This window comes from Poecile atricapillus, chromosome 3 (assembly GCF_030490865.1).
Source record: "Poecile atricapillus isolate bPoeAtr1 chromosome 3, bPoeAtr1.hap1, whole genome shotgun sequence".
In the NCBI taxonomy this organism is placed as follows: domain Eukaryota; kingdom Metazoa; phylum Chordata; class Aves; order Passeriformes; family Paridae; genus Poecile; species Poecile atricapillus.
In genome coordinates, this window is record NC_081251.1 from 2874341 (window position 1) to 2900106 (window position 25766).

At 43.3% G+C, this 25766-nt stretch overlaps 1 protein-coding gene across 1 annotated transcript in view; it reads left to right on the forward strand.

Moving 5' to 3' along the window:
* The window catches only part of MSRA (methionine sulfoxide reductase A), a 231991-nt gene that overhangs the window by 99559 nt on the left and 106666 nt on the right, over positions 1 to 25766 (forward strand). The window contains exon 3 of the mRNA XM_058836249.1: positions 6461 to 6580. Coding sequence (XP_058692232.1) covers positions 6461 to 6580 — 120 coding nt within the window. The remainder of the gene's footprint in view (positions 1 to 6460; positions 6581 to 25766) is intronic.

Below are 25766 nucleotides of genomic sequence, written 5' to 3' on the forward strand. Positions count from 1 at the left end.
GTCCCCTCCTCAGCCTGAGAAGTTCTTAGAATTAATGGTCTGCACAATTTCACAGCACAGAGCATCAATATCCCTTTGGCTCTGTGCTCAGAAATATCAGAACTTGGACTGTCTTCAATCAATCAGCTGTACCAACTGCTCTCCACAGTTTTTTAAGGAGGAAAATGCCAATCACACTCGGCATTTGGCTGAAATGTATGGAATGAGCATTATTCTATAGGGATGGAACTCGTCGAGGCTCAATTTATTCCTTCCAACTGGGGAGGGATGGGGTGGGGGAAACAAAAAAAGAAAAAAAATCATTTCAGTACAAAGCAGCTGAGCATTTCCTTCTCCAGATTTTATAGAGGGAACAAAATCAATCGTATTCAAAATCTGGGCCAAGTCTTGTGCTGGCCAAGGGAAGCAGGATCCTGGCAGCTGTGCCTCCAGCTCCTGGAGATGCTGGCTCGGGCAGGAAGCTCCGAGGTAGCCGGTGGGATGTGCTCTTGGCTGTCCTTTGCTGCCTCAATGTATGGGAGCAGCCTGTGGCTGGATCCTGTGGCATTGGAGCAGCTGGCACAGCCACTGCTCCCAGGGACTCAGAGCAGAGCCTGGCACGAGAGGCTCCTCCGTCTGGAAAGATCCTGTCCCGCTCCTTCCTCTCCTCTGGGCTTTGGGAAGAGGTTTCCAGGACTCTGCTCTTTGTTCTCCCAGCACGTTTTATTATATTTAAAGCTGACATTTCCCCCCCCCACCCCACACACCCCTCCCAGCTGGTGGAATATATCCCGAAATCCTGCTAACAGAAGGAGGAGCAGGATCCGTGTCCTTTGCAGTTCATCTTCCTCAGCGAAGCATTGCTGGCATGGGAACAGCTCCTTAATCTGCTGCATGGAAAAGTGCCTTGGAGTGTGGGTGTAGGGATGGCAGGCGGCGGGCCAGCAGAGGCTTGGCATGCCAAGGAAATGAAGCACTCATTCTTCAAAATATGACAAAAAAAAAAGGAGTCTTCTGGATGTCCTGTTGGACTGCTGGGAAGGCAGGGAGAGAGGGAAGGCTTGGAAATAAAGCTGGCAGGAGGGAAAGGTCGGTGGGGAGTCAGGTGTGTCTGCACCTGATGCCATCAGAGAAGGATGTTCCACAAAGATGAAGGACAAAAGGCATTAAAAAATATTCCACAAATGAAAACGTTCCATATGTGTATATTATAAAAAATGAAAATTGGCCAGTATAGAACACAATGCACCCACTGTGAGTTTCTTCAAATAAATGGAATAAATGGGAGGCTGAGAGTCCCGGAAGCTTCCACCAAGCTCCGGAGTTAATGGATGTTAATTAGCACAGAATGGGTGCAGCTTGTGAGGCTGGAGTTTGGATCAGGAATACCCTTCTGATGTAAATTTACTGCCTGTGCTCATTTGCATAATGGAATTATAAATAGGAGTTTACATTAGGGAATCTTCGTGGAGACCAGGGAACATTGAGATGTGATGGAAACAGGTATTGGAGAAGAGATCAGAACAAAAGTGAGGTAAGGGCTCCTTTAGAAATTGTAGAGTTCCTCGTAAGATTGGGGGAAAATGTCTGGAATGTTGAATAGTTTTCAAGTAAGTTTTCCAATCAGTTTTTTGATGCTCTGTGATGGCTTCTGTACACAGTACAAAAAAAAAAGAGAATTAACAATATTTCAAGCTGTGAATATTATTATGAGGATAGACAACTATGGAATTAGTAATTTTGTCTGAGGTTCATCTCTGCAGCACGGAGTCCTACTGATCTCGTCAGGTTGGTCATTTTTTATGGATGTGGAAGAGAAATAAGCAACTTTCAGACAAAAATCACTGTATTTTGGGAGACTTGATTCAACTTCAGATTCAGAGATTCTCAGGGTTTTGTAATATCTGTGTCTGGATTAGGGACTGGTTTCTCCTGCCTTAAAATGTGCAAGTGGGATGCTCTGGTGCGACCCACCTGGAGCTCTGGGATATGTGGAGGACATGGAGCTGCTGGAGAGAGTCCAGAGGGGGCCATGGAGATGTTCCAAGGGCTGGAGCCCCTCTGCTCTGGAGCCAGGCTGGGAGAGCTGGGGGTGCTCACCTGGAGAAGAGAAGGATCCAGGGAGAGCTCAGAGCCCCTTCCAGGGCCTAAAGGGGCTCCAGGAGAGCTGGAGAGGGACTGGGGACAAGGGATGGAGGGACAGGGCACAGGGAATGGCTTCCCACTGCCAGAGGGCAGGGATGGATGGGATATTGGGAAGGAATTGTTCCCTGGGAGGGTGGGCAGGCCCTGGCACAGGGTGCCCAGAGAAGCTGTGGCTGCCCCTGGATCCCTGGAAGTGTCCAAGGCCAGGTTGGACAGGGCTTGGATCAGCCTGGGGTAGTGGGAGGTGTCCCTGCCCATGGCAGGGGGTGGCACTGGAAGATATTTAAGGTCCCTTCCCACCCAAACCATTCCATGATTCCATGAGTTCCATTTGCCATGTCCAGGAGCATTTTCCCTGCCCTTTCACATGTTTCTCCCAAATTCTGTGTCATTTATGTCAGCCTTGTGCACACAAATGTCCCGGATATCCTCAGGCATCTCAAATGATCCCAGATGTCTCCGTTTAGGCAAATAAATGAATCCCTGGATGTTGAAGCTCCTGTGCAGCCAATGGAGACCTGGTCAGTGTGGTTAATCCATAATGCTGCTTATCCCTGCAAGCACCTGGGGTTCCATTCTGCTCTGTTTGTCTTGGAATATTTCAAATTTTTTTTATCTCTAAGAATGGGTTGCTTATCTCTTATCAGAGTAGCACTGTGCTTACATTATTTTAGAAAAATATTTCAGTTTATGCTATTTATTAGGAATATGCAAATTACAGGGTTGCCTATGGAAACACAGGGTCCTTGGTGACAAAAAACCTTGTACAGAGGATCTATAGGAGTATGGATCCATAAAAAGAATAGCTGGAGAAAATGGATGTGGATGCTGGAAAGGAATATAGATTCTATAATTTAATCCCCGATTGTTTGATTAATATTTTTCATAGGGATGCTTGAACATTTAAAGATTCCTGTCTCAATCTGTTTGGGTTTGAAGTTCAAAACCAGAAAAAAAATAATTCTAAAATACCTTTTGAAATTCCAATTAAGAGTCAGTCAAAACTCATCACTATTCTTGTTTTTGTTTTGCAAATTAGCAATTAAAAAGTGACAAATGTCTTCAGTGCTTAAACACTCCTCTGCAATACCCATTATGTTCAAATAAGACTTTTTTTTTTTCTGGGAACATGAGTGTGTTTCCCTGTATTTCCTTTTTTTCTTCCTCTTAGGAATGCCTCTAGAAGCTCCCTCTGTAACTCCAAAGCTGCACTCACTTCCCCAGTACTGGGGATTATGGAAATCACTTCATGAATAGTTTAAAATCACATTCATGTTTTCAAGTTTTAAATTATAATATGGGTGGCTTATTTTGCTTTTATGGTTCTTTTCCTCCTTTTTTTTTTTTTTACTATTTTGTTTCCCCCTCTGAGTTTTTATTTAATTATTTAAATTTATTATTTAAATTATTTATTTCTTCAGTTTCCTTACAAAAGTAGTAATAATTAAGGGAAGTAAGCATTTTTTTTTTTTTTTTTTCTTAGTACTACAAGACCATGTGAAATCTTGAACTGAAATGATTTCTCTGTTTTGGTACTAATTGTCCATATTAACCATGGCTAGAGGCAGCCAATGCTCTGGAAAACAGGCACTCCATGAGCTCACGTGTCTAATTCTGGAATATTATGTGGGATTTTATTGTTAATATTTCTCTCCTTATGACAATTTCTCTGTCGAACGTGGCACCACTTTAGCAGAATAACAAACATCAGCTGAATGGATTAATGCTGGGGAAAGCAATTTAGTGCTGGATTGTTGTAAATTATGTCTCTTTACCAGCAGGTTGTTTTATTATGACAAAGATTTCAATTTTATCTGTTCTCGGGGATGGGAGGATTTATTGTTTGTGTGAGGTGGCAGCGCACTTGAGAAAATGATGAGAGCGGTTCTTCAGGAGAATAAAATCCCTCTCTCCGGGAAAGGGCAGCACAATGAACTCAGGCATCAGCTGGAAGAGGGAAGAATGGAGGAGTCCATGATGGGGACACAGCTCACTGTTCAAATCCACAGGGTCACAGATTAGTTTAGGTTGGAAGAGTCCTCCAAGATCAAGTCCATCCATCCCCCAGCACTGCCAAGGCCACCGCTGCCCCATGTCCCCAAGTGCCACACACACAGGGCTTTTAAATCCCACCAGAGATGGGGACTCCACCACTGCCCTGGAGAGAGGGGTCAGGGATGATTATCAATGAGAAAATCCCAAATAATACAGATCAGGTCATAGCCCTGATGACCAGGGATTTCAACAACAACATTAGTTGTTACTTCAACTTATCAGTACTTAATGAACATTGAAATCTCTGAAATAAAGCACTAAGAATGAGCATTTCTACTTTGTATCTGAAATTGGGCCTGTATGTTGCTCATTCATGCTCAGGTGCCAGCCCAGGAATGCGATGTGGAAGAAAATGTGGGTCTGTCCTATTCCTTGGCATGGCTGATTTTGCTCCTTGGCCGCCGCTCAGCGTGTTTGAACAGCCAGTGGTGGATTGATAAATTGGCTCCAGAGTCGTTCCAGCGAGAGCCTCAGCGTCACTTGCTGTGGGGACAGATGGGATTTTAGGCAGCTGGAGCTCAAAATTCCTTTGGAATATTAAGGATGCAAAGGACTGAAGTATTAGAGTTGGGCAGAAGTTTGTTTTCCATGCGTCTTGTGCAGGTACAGATTTGGGATCTAAGGGACAACCCCCAAAAGAAGTTAAATCACCCTTGGAAGCAGTTTCATACAGCCTTGGTGTGCCCAATTCCATGAGAGTTCCAATGGCTCCTCTGCTCTGGAGCCAGGCTGGGAGAGCTGGGGGTGCTCACCTGGAGAAGAGAAGGATCCAGGGAGAGCTCAGAGCCCCTTCCAGGGCCTAAAGGGGCTCCAGGAGAGCTGGAGAGGGACTGGGGACAAGGGATGGAGGGACAGGACACAGGGAATGGCTTCCCACTGCCAGAGGGCAGGGATGGATGGGATATTGGGAAGGAATTGTTCCCTGGGAGGGTGGGGAGGCCCTGGCACAGGGTGCCCAGAGAAGCTGTGGCTGCCCCTGGATCCCTGGAAGTGTCCAAGGCCAGGTTGGATGGGGCTTGAAGCCACCAGCCTGCTTTGGATTAGGAGCCCAAGTCCAAGGGCTCTGGTTATCTCTGTAATCAAGGGACAATAACTGCAATTTCATCATCAATTTATGTCTTCTGCAGGAATTGTCCTCAGGAGGCTCCTGCCTCCTTCCCAGGATCTCCAGGAGCAGCCTTGGCTCTTAATTTCTGCAGCTTGATTAAGCACCTGAATTAGAAGTAGAAATCCCATTTTTGTACTTTTTATGTGCATTAAAACTTAAATTTGAAGTTAATCTCTGAAGGTTCAAAGAAAGAAACTGTGAGCCATCGAGGTTGGAGGAGGGGCTGCTCCGTTCTGGTTGTGATTTGAAGGATCATTTCTGTGACTTTTTAACCTGTCATATCTTCAGTGATACCAGGAGAAAACTCTCATGGATCACTGATTTCTGTGTGTATAGAAATAGTGTATTTAATATTTAGTTTATTTTTACTGTCTTCATTTCAACTGTGTTAGAAAGGGAATAATAACAGGATGTTATCACTGAAAAGGAAAGTTCATTGCTGCAGCTTGACAATACTGGAATCTCCATGACACTCTAAATAAATAATTTAATAAATAGTCCCTTAAACATTTATTTAACTAAGCCATCAGACAATTGTCAGTGTTGGTGTGTTTGCTTCTTAATTCCTTTAACCAGGAGAGGTTTTAATTTACACCCTTAAACTGTCTGATGTCCTTTGATAATTGGCTATGGGGGTGAATGACTACAAAAAATCTTGTCTGAACATCAAATATCTCTGTGCATAAATTGCTAAACTAAAGCATTTTTCCCTTTATATAACATATAATACAATCCATTATTGCTGCCACCTCTGCCTGAAAGCAGAAAATTAAATAACTGTTTGCCATTAATACAAATTATTGTGTTTTGACAGCTTCCTAATCAGCTCAGGTAAAAATGGTGCTGTACAAACAGCACAATTGCCTTGTAAGGAACTTTTTTTTGGTGTCTGCATGAGAATTCTCCTTGTTCAGGCCTTGAGCCCTTCCAAGGTTTGCCCTCTGTGATAAATTGATATTCAGAAGCATAAATCAAGCTGTGTTTGAGTCGTGCTCTGATGCAGAATGGATTTCTCTTTATAGTTACCCTATAAATAAACTTGGAAAACACTTAACCAGCAGGTGCTGCCTATAGATGTTCCTTCCACTACGCCCTGTATCAATTAATATGCAAATGAGTGATTGAGTATTGGCAGATTTTGACCTGGCAATGTGTATTTTGTGCCCTTTTCAGGTATGGGCTGCTTCTGGGGAGCCGAGAGGAAGTTCTGGAGGCAGAAAGGAGTCTACTCCACCCAAGTGGGTTATGCAGGAGGACATACCCCAAACCCCACCTACAAAGAGGTGTGCTCAGGTGAGTCCTGCCTCTTTAGTTTTTTAAGGGTCAGGAGCAGAATCCTGAATTATTAATGACAACGAGGAGTGAAATGAGTGACTGCAGTGACTAAGGAGACTTGGGGTTGGCTTTACATCCTAAACTGTGTTGAAATCTGTGGATGCCCATCCCATTGCTGTCTCCTAATAATTAGTGAATCAGTGTATGAGCAGATATTCTGTTCTGATTAATAATCTGTTAATTTCTCACACAGTTCAGTGTACAGCATCCTGTCATTTCCAGGCCAAACCCTTGCATTTATTTTTCACTGTGCACTACAAAACCCCAAAGCAGTTTCTTTGATCTGAACCACAGAACCCCTGGCAGCCAGCTAATGCTGCTGGTGGAGAAAATCCTGGTTTTCCTGGACTCACTTGGAAGTTTTCCTTTGGTCTGTTTTCTTGTTAACATTTTCATGCCAAATGCTGATGCTGGGGCTTGTTCTTAGTGACAAACTCTCACGTGGGCTTCATGGAAAGGGTGTGAAAAGTGATACGAACAAATAATAATGGACACTTGGAGCCCCGTGCAGAGGTGCTGCAAGGCAGCCAGAAAGGCAGAAACTTGCTGGAAATTGTGAAAAGTGGGAAAAGGGATGATTTAAGGTGGAATGGAATGGAATGGAATGGAATGGATATAGGAATGGAATGGAATGGAATGGAATGGAATGGAATGGAACGGAATGGAATGGAATGGATATAGGAATAAAAATGGGAAGGGAAGGGAAGGGAAGGGAAGGGAAGGGAAGGGAAGGGAAGGGAAGGGAAGGGAAGGGAAGGGAAGGGAAGGGAAGGGAAGGGAAGGGAAGGGAAGGGAAGGGAAGGGAAGGGAAGGGAAGGGAAGGGAAGGGAAGGAAAGGAAAGGAAAGGAAAGGAAAGGAAAGGAAAGGAAAGGAAAGGAAAGGAAAGGAAAGGAAAGGAAAGGAAAGGAAAGGAAAGGAAAGGAAAGGAAAGGAAAGGAAAGGAAAGGAAAGGAAAGGAAAGGAAAATTGAATAGAATGGAATTCTAGAATGGAATAGAATATTGAACATAGAAAATGGAATAGAATGGAAAATTCTTTTTCCATTTCCTGGTGACAGCCATGCAGAGGACAGTCTGAAAAAGCCTTGTGGAGGGTGTGCAGGATTTGGAGCTATTTTCAGTGCGTTCCCCTAATACATAAATACACAATTTTTGGCCAGCGTTAGACAACCCAGGATGTTCATTCAGCACCAAACATCTTTTCATATTTTGCTTACAGATGTTCAGAACAATTCTGTTGCTCTGTATATTCATCAGCTTTTAGAAATCTGCATAGCTCAAGTGGCACTGAAATCAGAAGGGAAGAACTCTGCTGTTGTTATTCATAAACTGGGGATGTACAATTACCATATAAAATACACAGCTAACGATAATTTCCTTAAAAACAGGGTCGTTTATAAGCTTGTGGTTCAGGCTGTTCACGTGTGAGAAGGTCATCTGAGTTTGCTTTCAGTTGTTCCCTTTGTTTATCTTCAGTGACTGAAATGTAAGGAAAAATAAAACATGTCTGGTTATTAGATGATATTAGTTAGAAGGCTGAGATTTAGTGAATTAAACCAATTTATAATCTTGTCATTTCTCATCTTTCTGGGACATTTTCTCTCGTGCACAAATTACAATTTCTAATAATTAACAATTCAATATAAAAATGTGCCACACAGACTTTGTTTCTGCTCTGAGTTACGTAAAATATTTGGCCGTGAAGTTGTTTCACATCTCCAAAGCAGCAAATCCATGTTTTTCTGAGGAATACTAGTGCCTCTTGCATAAGAATTAGTCTTTTGACTGATTCTTCCATACTGGATTTCCAGTTCTCCTTAAAATGTCTTGGCTTCCAAAGGTCACCTGGAAGGCTTCTAAACAGCTGATGGAAGAGAGTGGAGGAAGGGAAAATTAATTTTTTGCTCCGTTACTGTTGCAGCGGCCTCAGGGAGACAAAGAGTTACATTGTCCCACCCCAAACCCCTTGTGAAGGGCGGCCCAGGAGTTCTGATTGGGTTTGAGTCCCTGGGGGGTTCTCCCTTGGTGTGTTTCTAATGGTCCCTGACCCTGAACTCCACCCTCAAAGGTGGAAACCCTCGGTTCTGTCCCTCAAAAACCCCTGCTGTGCCTCTGTTCGGGGCTCTCTGTTCTGGACCTGAGTTTGTTCTCATGCTGAATAAATGGTTTCATGAACGGGAGCCCGTCTCGTTGGTGTTTCATGCTGGTCCCCAGAACCCTGCTGCTTCCCTGGACAAGATCCTGAGGTTGCAGGCTGCAACACGTTACCTCCTGTTCCCGTGGTCAGCTAGTGATTTCCCAAGTTAATTCCATAAGCCCAGAGCAGGGTGGTGGTTGGGATGTTGATACAAAAGGGTGGAAAGGTGTGAGGAGGATTTGGCTGGGTAATGTGGGGTTAACTTTACATATTTGTGCATAAACTGTTGATATTAAAGGCAACAATGGAAAGTCTGATGGGAACTATTCAGAAGTGGTTGATGGCAACAGAGAAAAAAATGTAACATAGGAAAGTTCTTGGCTTCTCAGATTTGCCCTTCCCTAAAAATACAGAAGAATGTCCCATGGAAAACTATCAGCATGTTCATGGAATCCTGGAATCTTTCAATGATTTTAGCTGGGAAGGGACATTAAAGATCATCCAGTTCCATCCCCTGCTTTGGGCAGGGACACATTCCACCATCCCAGGTTGTTCCCAGCCCTGTCCAGCCTGGTTTTGGACACTTCCAAGGATCCAGGGGCAGCCACAGCTTCTCTGGGCACCCTGTGCCAGGGCCTGCCCACCCTCCCAGGGAACAATTCCTTCCCAATATCCCATCCATCCCTGCCCTCTGGCAGTGGGAAGCCATTCCCTGTGTCCTGTCCCTCCATCCCTTGTTCCCAGTCCCTCTCCAGCTCTCCTGGAGCCCCTTTAGGCCCTGGAAGGGGCTCTGAGCTCTCCCTGGATCCTTCTCTTCTCCAGGTGAGCACCCCCAGCTCTCCCAGCCTGGCTCCAGAGCAGAGGGGCTCCAGCCCCATGATGAATTTGTGACTCTCCTGATGTTCAGACATGGCCTTGTATTCCTTGGAGAACCCTTCAGCTGAACACCACAACACTTCCAAAGTGGCTCTGGTTCTCCAAAGTGTTTAAATGTATAATTAAACTACAAATATTCCCTTCCCTTTCTGTAGCTTGTAAAAGGGATCTGAAGGTTTCCATGGACAGGAACTAAGTCCACAAGATTAAAGTTTCCAAGCAGTAATGAGAGTGGCTCAGAACATTTTCTTTTGTTATTAAATTGCTGTCAAGAGAATAGATTCCTGTTGTGCCTTTGTCTGGTCTTTTTTTTATTTTTTTTTCATCCTTATAAGAACAGGATATAGGAATTTTAATGACTGTGAAGAATATCAGTGTTCACCATGCCCTTGATCTGTGCCTTGATAGGATTGGCCAATTGCTCCACCTCTCCCCTTTTTTTTCTCCCCCAGTTCACCTGTGAGAAAGGAAGGAGAGGTCAGCCAAAGTGCAAAATACTGCATCAATCAAAGTTAATGTCATGAACTGTGGGAATTACTGTTTTGTGTATTTTTTGTAGCAATTGAAGAACAGGATTTTGTAGAAAATCTGTAATTTTTGTTAACTAGAACAGTTGGAACAAGTTGTGTCTCTGCAATCATGAGATTATCGTCTTAGGATCCTCCTGGATGTGCATCTAAACCTTGATATGACCCCAGAAACTATAATTTGTCCTCCATGCAATTGCTAAGTCATGAAATAAAATGAATGTAGCAATTTCACTTCAAAAATCATTTGGAAAGGTGATGGCAGATGCTGCTGCAACGATAAAACCTTGGCAACAAGAACCCAGCAGATGCACTGAATTTCACTTACCTGCTCCTCTGCAGCTCTACCTCCAAATTTTCAAAGCTGACACTACTGACATTTTTTTTTTTTTTTCAGCAGAGAAGGTGACCAAGAAAACTTTATTACACCTTAAAATCCAGGGTGCAGGAATGGAGTCTGTATATTTGTTATTTAAAAATGAAAGGCAGAATAAATATTTACTTTTTATGGTAAATAAATGGTAAATAAATTTGCCATTACCTGTAAAACAAAAAGCTCCTTGCCCAAAAGGCATGGCAGCAACTCTGCTGAGGGAGCTCTGCTCCATCTGTAATCAAAGTTGAATTCACTTTTCCATCTCAGAACTTGACTTCTCAGGGTTAATGTCTTGTCTGGTTCAGGCTTGAAGAAACCAAAGTGATATTTATTATTTAGATACCTGATTTTGCCTCCTGGCAAATTTAAAATCCTAACAGCCTCGCTGCTGTCCTCTGCTCCTTTCATCTATTTATCCCAGCATTGCCCACAATCACAGGTTTGGCTTGTAGCAGCAATATAAATACCAAATATATTATTTATAATTAACAACTTTATTTGAATTGTAGTCCGCTGAGATGTGTTGTTTCCATCCTTCCCGTCTCCTGCTTTATTAAAGATATATATAAGATGAAAGTGTGGGAGCCCCAGAGGTTGAAAGAGCCATTACAGAGCAAGTCAAAGACAAAATCTTCTGACCTGGAGCCTGCAGGGAGCTCCCAAAGGAGCTTCATTTCGACAGGAGACTCCGTGCAGGATTGGGCTGTGACATTCCCCGTGTCACTGGGGCTGAGAACAGAAGATGCAGCACGGAGCTGCTTCTTTTTAAGTATCAGAACATGTTGTATTTATGAAAATGGTGTTGTGAAAAAAGCTCAGTGCTGTTGTTGCGGCCAGTGGGGGGTTTTCTACTTTAAGTGGGATTTTTTTTTTTGGTTTGTTTGGTGGTTTTTTGTTTGCTTGTTTTGGTTTCATGATTTTTTTTTTTTATTTTACTTTAATTTAATTTTTTTTTTTATTTATTTAATTAATTTTTTTTGCTGTGGAGACCTTGTAAAGAAAAAGTAAGCTACAAAGGCAGTAACTCAGTCTGTGCTCAAACTATGCTCCCAGAATTGGTGGTTACTACAGGTGGTAGATATTGGGAATAAATCCTTCCCTGGGAGGGTGGGGAAGCCCTGGCAGAGGTTCCCAGGGAAGCTGTGGCTGCCCCTGGATCCCTGGAAGTGTCCAAGGCCAGGCTGGATCAACCTGGGATGGTTCCCATGGCAGAGGAGGTGGAAAGGGATGAATTCTCATGTCTCTTCCAACCCCCTGTCTATGAAACCAGGGAGCAGCTCTTGGGAGATCATGACTCTGGAATCACAGCAGGTTTTGGAACGTGTTGGTATTTCCCCTGCATTTCTCGTTTACTGTGGTTGTGTTCCTGTTCTTTTGCTGCTCCTGCTGCTCATTCTCCCAGGTGAAATCTTCCTTCCTTTCAGGCACAGGACTGACATGCTGTGGTGTCAGTGTGGATGTGTCTGATAATGTATTTTTCCTGAAATTGGGAGAGCACTGCAATTACTCTGTGCAAACATCACCCCCTCTGACTTGCTTGTTCTATGGAACATCTTCTTGTGCTGGCATAAAAAAGTTTGGAAATTGACTCTTGTCTCACAGAGGTGATTAAGATTTTGAATGATTCTGCAAGTGACCTGCACAGTTTCTAGCTGTTGGATGAATAATGAAATTATCAAACCACAGGAGTTTAACTCGCTTCTGTTTGCTCAGCTGTGCCCGAGACTGTTATAGTTCAGTTTTAATAAGTAAATTATGATAGTGAAGCTGTGCTCTGGCTTACCTCTGCAGACCCTCACACTTTTACCTGGGCTTCCTCCAGGTGAGGAGAATTTGGTCCATGGGGAAGACAAGAATTCGATCCAGTGAAAGGCAAAACCTCTGGATCCTCACGGCTGTTGTGCACTGCAGCAACAACAATCTAAAGGATATTTGGAGAAGGATTCTGGGGAAAGCCAGAGCTCAGGAGAACTCTTGGATTCCCTCATGGATTTGTTGTGGGCCAAGGCCTGAGCACATCCATTGTAGGTGGATTCTTTTCAGAGGGACAAAAGAGACAAAAGCCTTTCAGGATCTTTGGTGCACTAAAAAAGGGCAGATTGTGAAGCTGGGATTAGAGAATGTGTAGGATGACATCTGCAAACTTCTGGAAGAAACATCAAAACCTATTGCAAGGTAGGATCCATCCCTTTTTACCTCTCAGGCTGGAAGCCCTGGGTGTAAGCAATGGAAAAGACTCATCCAATTTTTATTTGAACACCCAGAGGGATAGAAATTCAACCATTTCCATCTATGGGCAGTAATAGGGTGCAAACCCCCTCTTAAATGATTTGTAGGACCCAGTTAATTCTTTTTAACACTGCAGCAGAGATCTTTGCCTGCAGAGCCCCAGGGATAACCCACAAGGCACTCAAAATACTTCTGACAAAAGATAATTGAGATACAGCTGAGGCTCCTGCTCCTTTCCAAAAACTGTGTCTTCCTGTCTGGGACCTGGCTGCTCCTACAGGAGCAGGAGGGAGGGTGGATCACTCTTTCCCTGACCCCAGGATGATTAATGGAATACCTTGGCCATTGCTGGGACAACTGGGTCACTCAAAAGTTTATTTTTCCCTTCACCCGGGGACCAAATCCCCTTTTTATTTATGCTACTTTTCTGGAAATTTCTTAGATAGATAATGTCAGAAAAGGAATAAAAGAAAGGGAGGATTTTGGACTGTTTGGAATGTAGCTGCTGTGCTGGTTCACACCAAGGATGCAGCTGATCTGAGAATCTACTCCAGGAAAAGTCAGCACGAGTTGGGCTGGATGGGGCCTGGAAGAACCTGGACTAGGGAGCAGCATCCAGCCTTTGGAAGGGATTGGAACTGGATCAACTTTAGGGTCCCTTCCCACCCAAACCAGACCAAGTTCTATCTGCATTTACCTCCCAGCTTCCAGCTATTAATGACTTAGTCTTTAATCATCACTGATGACCTTTTCTGTATTAATTTGTTTATCCACCTCTTTAATACGATTTTATTCCTGGCATTCATAAATAGGAGGGAAATTGGGGGTTCATTAAGTCTGGTTCTGAACCCGTGCAGGAAGTTACAAAGAGAACTTGTTAAAAGATATTTTGCTAAAGGTTAATTCTTGGCAGCTACAAATCAGCATGTCTGGAAATTAAGTATTTCTTCTGAGGGGTAAGGAAAAATTCCCTTATTTATGAGTATTTCATAGTGATGTGCTGTACCATCAGTGGGGTTCAGAGCAGTAGGTGAGCTGGGAAGTGGTGAAAAAACAAGGTAATGGGGAAAAAAAGAGACAGATCTGCCATAGGAGGCCTGAAAATATCACCTGTGCACAAGGCTGCTGTCAGGATGTGTTTTTTCTTACCCAGTAGTTCAAATAACAGTTGCTGTTACTCATCTACTCAGGATTAAAGTTGTGATGTGAACTGTGGCCACCAGCACTGGAACAGTTTGGTGTGTTTGTGAAAATGGTGTCAACAAAAAGCTCACTGTTGTTACGGTGGCCAGTGGGGGTTCCTTGCTTTTTCTACTTCTTGTACTGCTTGTACTTGATGTGCTTCTTGGTTTTGCTCTGGAGACACTTGAGAAGTAAAAATAAGCTACAAAGCCACTTACTGAGTCTACCAAACTGTGGTCCTGGATTTAGAGGGGGACCTTAAGGTGATCTGGTTCCTGCAGCACTCAGAGCAAACCTGATTTCTACATGGAGGATGTCACCAGCTTGTGGATGTGGACAAAGTGACCAGCCTGAGGTGTCTGACCTTAAACTTCTCCTTCCAAAGGAAGAGAAGCTGCCTGCCTTGGACAGAACCCTCTTAGAGCTCTTAAAAATCAGTGAAAGGATTGTCCTGTTTGGTTTCTAAGGCAGCTTCTTTGTTAAAAGCAAAAGGAATACACAGAAGTACCTGAAGGGAGCTTACAAGAAAGATGGAGAGGGAGTTTTTACAAGAGCCTGGAGGGACAGGACAAGAGGGAATGGGTTTGCACTGACAGAGTAGGTTTAGATGGGACACTGGGAAGAAATTCCTCCCTGTGAGAGTGGTGAGCAGCTGGGATGGAATTCCCAGAGAAGCTGTGGCTGCCCCTGGATCCCTGGCAGTGTCCAAGGCCAGGCTGAACAGGGCTTGGGATGGTGAAAGATGTCCTTAGCCATGGCAGGGGTGGGACTTTTAAGGTCCCTTCCAACCCAAACCATTCCAATTCCATGATTCTTCATAGCCAGGACTCCTCCTAGACTCATACTTATTAGGAAATATTTTGCTCTGAGGAGCTCATTGCACTCTTTGCACTTCCCTGCTCTTGTTTTCAATCCTTCTGAGGTGCGTTGTCTGTACTGACAATCCCAACCATCCCTTTTAAATCCATGGATCCTAGGAATGCTCTGTCTGGGAAGAAACAAGAAGGAATCATGAGGTTTCTCTGCCTGGAGACATTTCTGTGCCTGTTACTAAGCCCAGAAAAAGCATCGTGGCAGTGGCAGCGTCTGTGTTCCCACACATGCCCACAGTGCATCCACATCAAATGTTCCTGGGAAAACAAACCCGAATCCCAACATTTGTCCAACTGGAGTTTTTTGTCTGCTCCTTCCCCTCTCAGTTTAATCCAGTGTTTACTCAGTCAAGCGATTCAATTAGAAGCTGTTTTTATTTTCTTTCTGAGGAGTGAAGAATGTTAATTGTAGCTGAAATGCCTTCGAGTGATTCTCTCCTAATGTCACATTTCCATAAAATCTAGGAAAGCTTTTCTTTCTGCAGAGAAAGTGCAGGAGCAGAACAAAAACGCTAAAAAAGTGGGTTTCATGTTCTGAATGCTGGACTTGGGACCTTGGTGGGGAAAGCAGAGGGAAAAAAATGAAGGTCCTTTACTCCCAAAGTGTTGTGTTAGACTGAGAGAAAAGACAGCAGATTGTGCAGACAGTTGGAGAAATCAAGGCTTAGGAGAATTTTAATTAATATGAAAAGCCATGATCTCAGTGTGTACAGAGATGTCACTGTCTGGGTTGGTGCAGAGAGGAAGGGAATGGAAAACTTTCCATAAAGCAGCTTTAATTCTGGTGTCCTTGTGTTCCCAGGCTGTTACTGGGGTTTCACTGGAGCATGATATGGATGGGGTTGGTCCTTCCTCTCAGGGGTCTTGTGAGCCATGAAAAATGGAGCTGCATTCCCATTGCTGGTACTTCATGGCCTCCATTCATGGCATCAGTAAAGTTGGAAAAGCTGGAAAGTTTGGTAAAAAAAATCTGAGATCAAGTCCAGCCATCAGCCAGCACCACCACCATGGTCACCACCAAACCATGTCCCCAAGTGCCACATCCACACCTTGTTGGGACACTTCCAGGGGTGGTGACTCCACCCCTGCTCTGGGCAGCCTGAGCCAGTGTGTGATAACCTTTTCCATGAAGAAATTGTTCCTAACAGCCAACCTAAACCTCCCTGAGGCAGCTCGAGGCTGTTTTGTCTCATCCAGTGATTTGTGATCTGGGGGAAGAGTCTGACACCTCCTCCCTGCACCCTCCTGTCAGCGTGTTGTAGAGAGCAAAAAGGTGATCCATGACCTGGGATTAAGGAGATCCTGATTTATCCTGACCACAAAATTGCTTTCTGCAACCTGAGAGGTGACAGGCGCCATGGGCTAAACTGAAAGTTTGAATTATCATTGACTGTCATATTTTCACATTGTTTACTTCTTTTTTTCCTTTTTTTTTTTTTCTCACTTACTGAATTTTAGTTTTTTAATGTTTTTTAATATTTTTTTTGGTGTTATTTTGGCTTAGATTTTTATTTGGAAAGGACACAAGGTTTAATCACGTCGTTCCCTCTGCTGGATGCTGTGAAAATTCTTTGTTCCAAGTCAAATGGAACACCATTATAGCACACTTATCATCTGCTAAAAAAGTAATAAATTGGGTCAAACCGATCCTAGACATAATTCTACTGATGTTAATGGCGTTACATCAGGAAGAAATTTCTCTCGGCCTGTTAATATGATGATAAGATAAAAATGTGGCTATCAAGGAGCAAACAGGACTTGGAAAAAAAGAAGTTCCCCTGATCCTGCCCTGTTTCTGCAATGTTTTGAAGCTGCAAAACATTGCAAGAGTGCTAAATATTGACATTTTTACTATTATTATTTTTTGAATGGGCTGGTGATGGTGGGGGAGGTGGTCAGGGTTCTATTCCATCCTTCTCCTTTGAATTTTTGGCTCCAGCAGAGCTGACCCTGAACCAGTGGTAGGTGCAGATGGGACCATTATTTTTCACCGCTCCATTTATTTTGTTTTAACAAATGGTTTCATTTTCTCTCCTGCCTCGTTGCTCTGTGTTCAGGGCCAGTTCAACCTTTCTGCAGGTGTTCAAAGGTGTTCAAAGACAGGAGCAATGTGTAATGAGCTCTTCCCTCGTGTCCCAGCTGCCTTTGTGAGCCAGTCAGAAGTCTTTAGGTGAAACTAAAATTAAATGGAAAAGTATAGGCTGGGATCTGGTGTCTTTAGTCTGAGCTGAATTTAGGCTGGAAAGCACAAGGAAGGTAGGATCCAGTTTGCATTAAGTGGGTCAGATTTTGGGTGGTGAGGGGACCTCCTTCCTTCTTCTGCTGATCATGCAGCAACGCGTAATCCAAAGGGGAAAATGAAATCCATATCCAAATAATCTAAATAATCCAAATATGTGGAAATAGAAGCAAACAATATGAGATTTTTGCACAGGGAAAAGCAGAGATTTGGCTTCCCACAGTGTATCTGTCATGAAGCTGCTGCAAGGTGCATCAGCCCAGATGTTAACCCTGGGAACGAATTCCAGGACTTTTCCTTTCTGTCTCTTCTTCTCCCTGCCCATATTGCCCCAAGCAGTTGAAGAAAACAAACTTCCCACCTGGCTCCTGGTGTCCAGGGCAGGGAACAGAGCTGGGGAAGGGGCTGGAGCACCAAGAGAGGCTGAGGAAGCTGGGAAAGGGGCTCAGCCTGGAGAAAAGGAGGCTCAGGGGGGCCCTTCTGGCTCTGCACAACTCCCTGACAGGAGGGGACAGCCGGGGGGGGGTCGGGCTCTGCTCCCAGGGAACAGGGACAGGAGGAGAGGAAAGAGCATCAAGCTGGGCCAGGGGAGGTTCAGGATGACTGTTAGGAAAAATTCATCATGGAAAGGGTGGTCAAACATTGGAAGGTGCTGCCAAGGGCAGCGGTGGAACCTCCATCCCTTCAGGGATTTAAAAGCCGTGTGGATGTGACATTTGGGGACATGGGTCAGGGGTGGCCTTGGCAGAGCTGGGGAACAGTTGGACTCAATGATCTCAGAGGGGCTTTTCCAACCCTGATGATTTTATAATTTTATAGTCTCACAGTTGTGTTCTCAGCAGTGGCCTGGCTTTACCAGGACATGTAAAGAATGTGCTTCCTGAACATTTCCTCTAAACCTGGAGTTAGGAGGCTTTCAACAGAATTGTGCCTGATTTTGAGAGTCCTTGGGGATCCAGACTCCAAACGCCCTGGGCAGGTGTTTGAACCGAGGGCTGCCACACCAAAATTCAGCAATATTTTTCTACCAGCTCCCACAGTTCCAGGTCTAATTAACTAGGAAAAGCGAAATACTTTCCCTGGTCTTTTCCAAAAAATTCACAGACTCCAACCCAAAGTCTCCAAAGATTAGCAGTATCTTTCATATACAGCAGTTGAGATTTATGGAACTTTGCATAATAAAGAGAATCATTTCTATGGCCTGCTTGAGGGATGACTATATCAGGCAGCTCTGGAAAATAAAATAATGAATTAAAAATGGCACAGCTTTGCAGCAGAACTGCATTTGTTGCTTCTGCTTTTCTGCCAGGCAGTTTTGGTCCACCGAAGTGCAGGAATAATCAGTGTCACGGCAGATATGGAAGGCAAATCCTGCAGACCAATTGAGTGGAAAGCCAAGTGTCTCCCTGCATATTCATCTATTTATCACCTCTGATTCTCCTCTAATTCTTTTATTTTCCATATGATAATAGACTTTTCTCCATGCACACCCATTGTTCCCATGAAATGGGATTTGTCTGCACGTGAGATGTTCATATAACATGTGAGGGCAGAATTCATCAAAACAATTGAGCTGCGAGCAGGGATCTCACTGAGTTGCTTTTTGCCTCCTTTATTCCCATCTTTTCTGCATTTGAATTGTTAAACAGGAGCTCTGCTGCAGTGTCAAAGAGTGCCTTACAAAAGCTGTTGCCATAGAATTACACCTAGAAATGAGTTCTTTTTAAATCAGCAGCACAACAAGTGGTTATTTATTTGTACTCAGGTCTATTTAACAGCTCTTCATTACAAGAATGGCCCAGAGTTTGAGGAGCAACTCATCCATTACAGCTCCTGCTCCCAGTGTTTTCCACAAAGAGCAGATAACGACTTCTCAAACATTTTGAAAGAGTTCTCAGAAAATAATTCCCTCTTTTCTCACCTCTTCCAGGAACTCCTGAACTGCCCCTGTGCTTGTCACACCAGCAACACAACCTCTTTGGGATCCCAGAATGGTTTGGGTGGGAAGGGACCTTAAAGATCTTCCAGTCCCATCCCAGCTTCCATGGGCAGGGACATCTTCACTATCCCAGGGTTCTCCACGTCCCATCCAACCTGGCCTTGGACACTTCCAGGGATCCAGGGGCAGCCACAGCTTCTCTGGGCACCCTGTGCCAGGGCCTCCCCACCCTCACAGGGAACAATTCCTTCCCAATATCCCATCCATCCCTGTCCTCTGGCAGTGGGAAGCCATTCCCTGTGTCCTGTCCCTCCATCCCTTGTCCCCAGTCCCTCTCCAGCTCTCCTGGAGCCCCTTTAGGCCCTGGAAGGGGCTCTGAGCTCTCCCTGGATCCTTCTCTTCTCCAGGTGAGCACCCCCAGCTCTCCCAGCCTGGCTCCAGAGCCAGGTCCAGCCCTTGGAACATCTCCATGGCCTCCTCTGGACTCTCTCCAGCAGCTCCAGATCCTTCTGCTGTTGGGTCCCAGGGCTGGAGGCAGCTCTGCAGGTGGGGTCTCACCCGAGGGGGGCAGAGGGACAGAATCCCCCCTCCCCTGGTGGTCACAGAACCCTTTTGAAACCTCTCCTAGGAACTGAACTTCTCCCAGGCTGCCCTCAGACATTCCCATTCCCTTCGGAGGGGCGGCACAAGTGTCTCAGGGGATGTGCTGGGATCTCATTCCTCCCCTTTGCTGCTCCTGCCTCTCCTGTTCCTCAGCAGTGGTTCCGTGCTGGAATTTGCCCGGCAGCCCTCTGGAGCAGGATGGGAGGAGGAGCAGGAGCAGCTGGGCTGTTACCTGGAGATTCAGCTCATTCCCTTTCATTCCTGGCTCCAAGGCTGACTTGGGTGACCTTCAGCTCTTCCTGCCCATTGTCCTCACTCATGAAAAAGGGAGATAGTTTATCTTATCTTCTAAGGGGCTTTGAAATCCATGGATATATGGATTTTTCTGGGACTGAATGTTGGAGGAAAGCACAGGCAGGAAGGGCAATTCAGAAGTTGTGTTTTATCTCCTGGAGTCATAGAGAATTTTAGCCGATACATTTTGGTATTTATGCATCAAAATTATTTTATTCAGCTGAAGAAGAACTATAGATCTGAATATTTTGCTTCATTTTAATATATTTTTTAAAGTTCTGATTCCTCTCAGGTCCTGTACGATGAAGTAGATGCTCCAGTGTGTCATATAAAATCTTCTTTGGGCACCTTATAATTGTCCACATTTTACAATATTTAATATTACAAACTACATACCACGTCTGCTCGCCAAACTGCTCTGTATATTTAACTTAAACATTATTTTTAATTGAAATAAGGTTTCAGACAGATCTTTACAGCTCTGCAGGATGTGACTTTCTGGCTTCATTCGTTCCTTACATATGGAGTGAAAATCCACTAAATTCATTTGATTTACTTTTAATTTCTAATCAAGGTACTGATGAAGTATCTGCCCCTGAAGCTTTTGTAATTTTAATATTAAATATAATAAAAATGTAATAGCAAGGGTAATATTAGTTTTAATATTAAAATGTAGATGGACTGTACCATGTTGCCTCCTTCACTGACAACCTTCTATGAAGACTGGGATTTAAAAATCGTTCTCCTACAGAAATATTCTAAAAACATTTTGAACTAGTTCTCAGATGAAGGCTTTTATTCCCCCTAGAAGTATTTAAAATATTTTTTTTTTTTTGAAATCTGAGTTGAATGCAGCAGCATTTCAGTGCTACAAGCCAAGGCAAATCTAATTTCATTGTAAAATTCCTCCATTTACAGAACCAAAACAATAATAAAAATTAAAAAAAAAAAAATACTCTCGGCAGGGGGGGGAAAAAAAAATCCAAAAGCCAGAAATTTCTCCTTTTGCAAGGATAGCGTTGGTGGTGCCATTCCCTTTGAAATAATTCCTCCCTAATTGGTATCCCAATGTAATGGGTAAGTGAACATATTTCACAGCAGCAGCTGTTGGATGTTCAATGACTGGAAAATACGGCGCTGGTGAAGTGTGTGGAGTGCTCATCCCATCAGGAGGAGTAAGTTAATCATACACAATTCACTGAGCACTGGAGCTGCATTTGCAGAGCAGGGGCTGCCTTTTAATTGTCGCGGGCCCTTTTTCAATATCTTGCAGGATCTTTTGTCTCAGCCGTAGCAGTTTTGGTTGCATCCCTAAAACTGTCAGTCTTCCTTATTTTTGCAAGGGCCTAACAATTCCTCCTTCACAATGCAGCTTAAATTGGACCAGATGCTGCATCAATAGAGCAGTCTGCCCATCTCAGAGGCATTAAGCCCAAAATTATTTAGAAAATTGAAGCCTTTAACATACTCTGGATTAATGTGATTAAGTAGAGCTTGCTTTAATTCATAGCCATCTATTCCTTTATTAATAGCCATTTCATCAACAGGAGCAGCACATATGGGGACAAGATGACTGAAAGTTAAATTGATTGCTGGAAGCCTGGAAGAAAAGCATTTAATGTTTCAATAATAACTGATGTAAGACTTCACTGCGGGGCATTTTGGATAGATTTAGACCAGATTATAAGCACAGTATTTATTAGTATCTTTTAATTTTTATTATAAGCTTGCTAAATGCAAGTTGGTGGGCTTTCTTTTGTATTATTTTTATTTTTAATCCCATCTTTAAGTCTGCATTTGATGTACAAGATTTTTAAAGGAGAGTCTTTCATGTGCCTGATAACAGCTGGGCCAGGCCATAGTGGAGCTGGGACTTCTGGAAGGCTTAAAAAGAGATAAAATATAAGAGAGGATAATTTGTTGTGATTATTTGCACACATCCATTTCTGATCCTAGAACAATTCCAGGTGCTGAAGGAGTGTGTGAGAGCTGTTTTATGACCCATAATTCAGGGGGGCCATCCCTCACACGCGTAAACCCTGTTTGTGGGGAGGGTTCACCTTTGTCCTGGCTTATTTCCCAACTCAGGAATTACATCCGTGCAAATTTATACATGGAATAAAAAAAAAAAAAATAAAAAAAAATCATGGAATAGAATGACAGAATCCCAGAATCCCACAACGGTTTGGGAGGGAAATGGACCTTAAAGCTCATCTCATTCCACCCTCTACCAAGGCCAGGGACACCTCCCACTGTCCCAGACTGCTCCAAGCCCTGTCCAGCCTGTCCTTGGACACTGTGTGTTGGGAGAGAGGCATTTACAGGATGATCCATTAGCATGGAGTGACCATTCCAACAACTGACAATTGAAGGGATCTAATCCCAGTGCCTGGGAATGTTGAAAAAAACCTAATCCCAGTACCTGGGACAGCTCCCAGTACTGTGTATTTGCCAGTCAAGTCAGTCCTAAATTCTGTTAAGGTAATTAAGATGCCAGAGTTTCTTGGTATGTTCAGACTGGTCTGATTCACCTAAAATAAATCTCTGATTTAAAATGGAGAACAAGGAGAATGAGCTGTGGTTTGTGGCCATAATTAGAATGGAGTAGGATCCTGGAAATTTGGGTTGCAAGACTTTACTCCAAGCTCTCGTGGGAAGCAGGACTATCTGCAACACTCACCAGGCCAATTCAGGAGCAGCTCCGGGGTGGAGGGAGCAGAAAGGCTGCACTGCAGGACTGTCCTCCTGGTGATAGAGACTCCCCAAATGTCCTGATGAGCTTCCACGCTGTGGGATACAGCCACTGTCATTTTCTGGGCTGTCTATCCCTGATGAGGAAAGAAAATGTGGACCTGCTGGAATGAGGGGGCCATGGAGATGCTCCAAGGGCTGGAGCCCCTCTGCTCTGGAGCCAGGCTGGGAGAGCTGGGGGTGCTCACATGGACAAGAGAAGGCTCCAGGGAGAGCTCAGAGCCCCTTGCAGGGCTTAAAGGGGCTCCAGGAGAGCTGGAGAGGGACTGGGGACAAGGGATGGAGGGACAGGACACAGGGAATGGCTTCCCACTGCCAGAGGGCAGGGATGGATGGGATATTGGGAAGGAATTGTTCAGATGACCCTGGCACAGGGTGCCCAGAGAAGCTGTGGCTGTCCCTGGATCCCTGGAAGTGTCCAAGGCCAGGCTGGATGGAGCTTGGATCAACCTGTGATGGTGGGAGGTGCTCCTGGGCATGGCATGGGTTTGGAATGAGATAATCTTTATTCTCCCTTCCCACCCAAACCCTTCTGTGACTCCATGATATCCTAAAATAAATAATGTCAAGCATTTCTCCCGCAGTGTTATAAAACTGCACTTTATTCCAGGTGGGATTTATGTAACCTCAGCTTTTGGCCACAGGATCTTCCAGTGCAGCAAAACCAGACCTCATCTGAATATGAGAAAAAAAAAAAAATCCCCAGGGAATGGCAGCCGTGAGAAAGGAAATTTGTGCCCCTCCTTTTGCCAGAGTTGTTGTTCCTAAATTCCAACAGTTCTCCAAGTATTAGGGATGTACAAATCCATAAATGAAAGCACAGCGATCCACATTATTTACGTATTAATTCCCTGAGTCTTGGGTTTTTTAAATAAATTAACAATAGGGTTTGTTTTTTTTTTTCATTGTCCTCTCAATACTCTTGGGCATCCAAATTGGTCATTCTTTTTTGGATGAATAAATGTCAAGGAATACTGGTTTCACTTGAATTGAGAATCCCTTCTCTGCTTTGTTGAAATGATCCCCTTTAAATGGCAATATAAAAAGGATACAAGTGACCTATAGTTGAAAACTCTTGATTTGGGGCTTGTTGAACAGAAATAATGGATAATCAAATGCAGTGAATGTGCATTAGGCTTAAACTGGAGGTAAATGGTTTTACTGGTCTAATGTGAATGATGATATTTACATTTTAGCAAAAGAAAAAAAGCAAAAATACTTTTTGTTTTGCGTGGGTAGCACTGCACTGTTTACTGGAATTAATTCTAATTAATTGTATTAGTGGCTGAAATAAAGGCTGCTTTTACTGGCTTATCCCAGCATAATTAATCATGGTAATAACTCATTTTACGTGACTTCTCGAGGTTGAGCTTTGGTGGAGCCATTCATTAAAATTGAGAATTAATAATGTCTGAAAGGTTGGCCACAAAAAAAAAAGGAGAAATATCTGTAAAGGTTTATTAAAGGCCAATGATTGATCTACTCCTCTTTGTTTTTTAAACCTGGTCTCAGACCTGGGTCGTGCAGCTGTAGAAGTCTCTCAGCTGGTGTTTGATCTGGTTCTGTGGTTAATGGGCTTTGTGGGGTGTGATTTTCATAAGTCCTTAAGAAAATTCTTCTCATCACTAAGTGGGGGTTTGTCCTCAGATCCTAGAAATGAGGAATTCCTCTCTCCACAATCAGAAATGGGATATTCTGAAATGGGGCCTCTGATGATGCTGGGCATGGAGCAAAATTCTTCTCCCTGCAGGGACCTTTGTAAGAGTGGTTGGGAAAAATAAAGTTACAATCAAGAAGCTGAAGCGAAAATGAATTCTCAGGATGATTTTCTGTCTCCAAAATCTTTTGATTAACAGAGTTTTCAGGGGTTTAAATATCTTTTTATCAACCAGACAACCAATTTTGTCACCTCTTGTGATTTGAACTCTCCTTTGTTGCTCTTTGCAGACATTTGTACCGTGCACCCAAGACTGAAAATTCCTGATTTCCCAGTTTCTGACCTTACTTCAATTTTTAATATCTCTATTACAATTTTAAATATCTCTACTGGGCAAATTTTTAGCCCCCTCCTTCAGTAACCTTGCAGAAATATCACTTGAAGAGGTGCAATGGCTGTAATTTATAATTAAAAAAAAGAGCAGGATTTCTAAAGGTCTTTGAAGGAAAGTACAGTAAATGAAATGATTAAATATAATTTTAATTAATTATATGTCTTATAGCTGTTCTAGATATATATAACATGTCAAAATTTTATCTTTTGAATCTCTTTAATAGTTTCTGCTAAAGACTTTTTCAACAAATTGTTGCTTGGGCACTTTTAGAACTTTCTAGAATTCTTTTATTAATTTTGGTGGACTTGGGAAGTATTTGCCTAGTGCGAATTAATTCTGAATTTTCATCCCAGCTCCCTTTTTACTCACTGAGTGTCTGTTTGTCATCATAAACTTTGCTCTGTTACCTTCTCTTTGCATTTTGATGCTGTCTGGTGAAGCCAGGTTGCCTCTACTGCTTTTTGCAGATTTGTTTTGGGGAAATCAGGAGGGAAACAATGATCCCAATCTTATTTATGTATATAATAGAACTGTCAGAGTACTTTAATAAAAATCAGCTATGAAGGAGAAGCTTTCAGAGCACAAATACAGTAATTTATCCCTCTTTTTTTTTGTCATTCTGGTCTGTAGTTCTCAGGTATTAAGATCTGCACATTTTTTTTTTTTTTTCCTAAGCTCTTTGGTGGTTTCCGGCTTCAGAAAGAGTCAGAATTGTCACATTCGAGAAACCAAACCTTTTATTCAGAGATCTCCTCCGAGTAGTAATCTCTTACTTGATTCACTCTAGAGAGACAAGGAGAAAACCACAATTTTTGTAATTCTAGTAGAAAATAATAAACATTAGAATATCTTACCCTCATGTCTTGTTTTTTGAATTCCAGGTTAGTTAATATTTTCCAAATCTCCAGCTTGCTATTAATAGATGTTCCCAGGTATTATATTTACCTCCATTATCCCTTTTCAAAGCTCTTCTCAGTGCATGACATATTCTCCACATTCCTATTATTCTTTGCTTTCCGTTGCACCCATTTATTTAAGGATATTCTTTGTGTTGCGTAACAGTGGCAC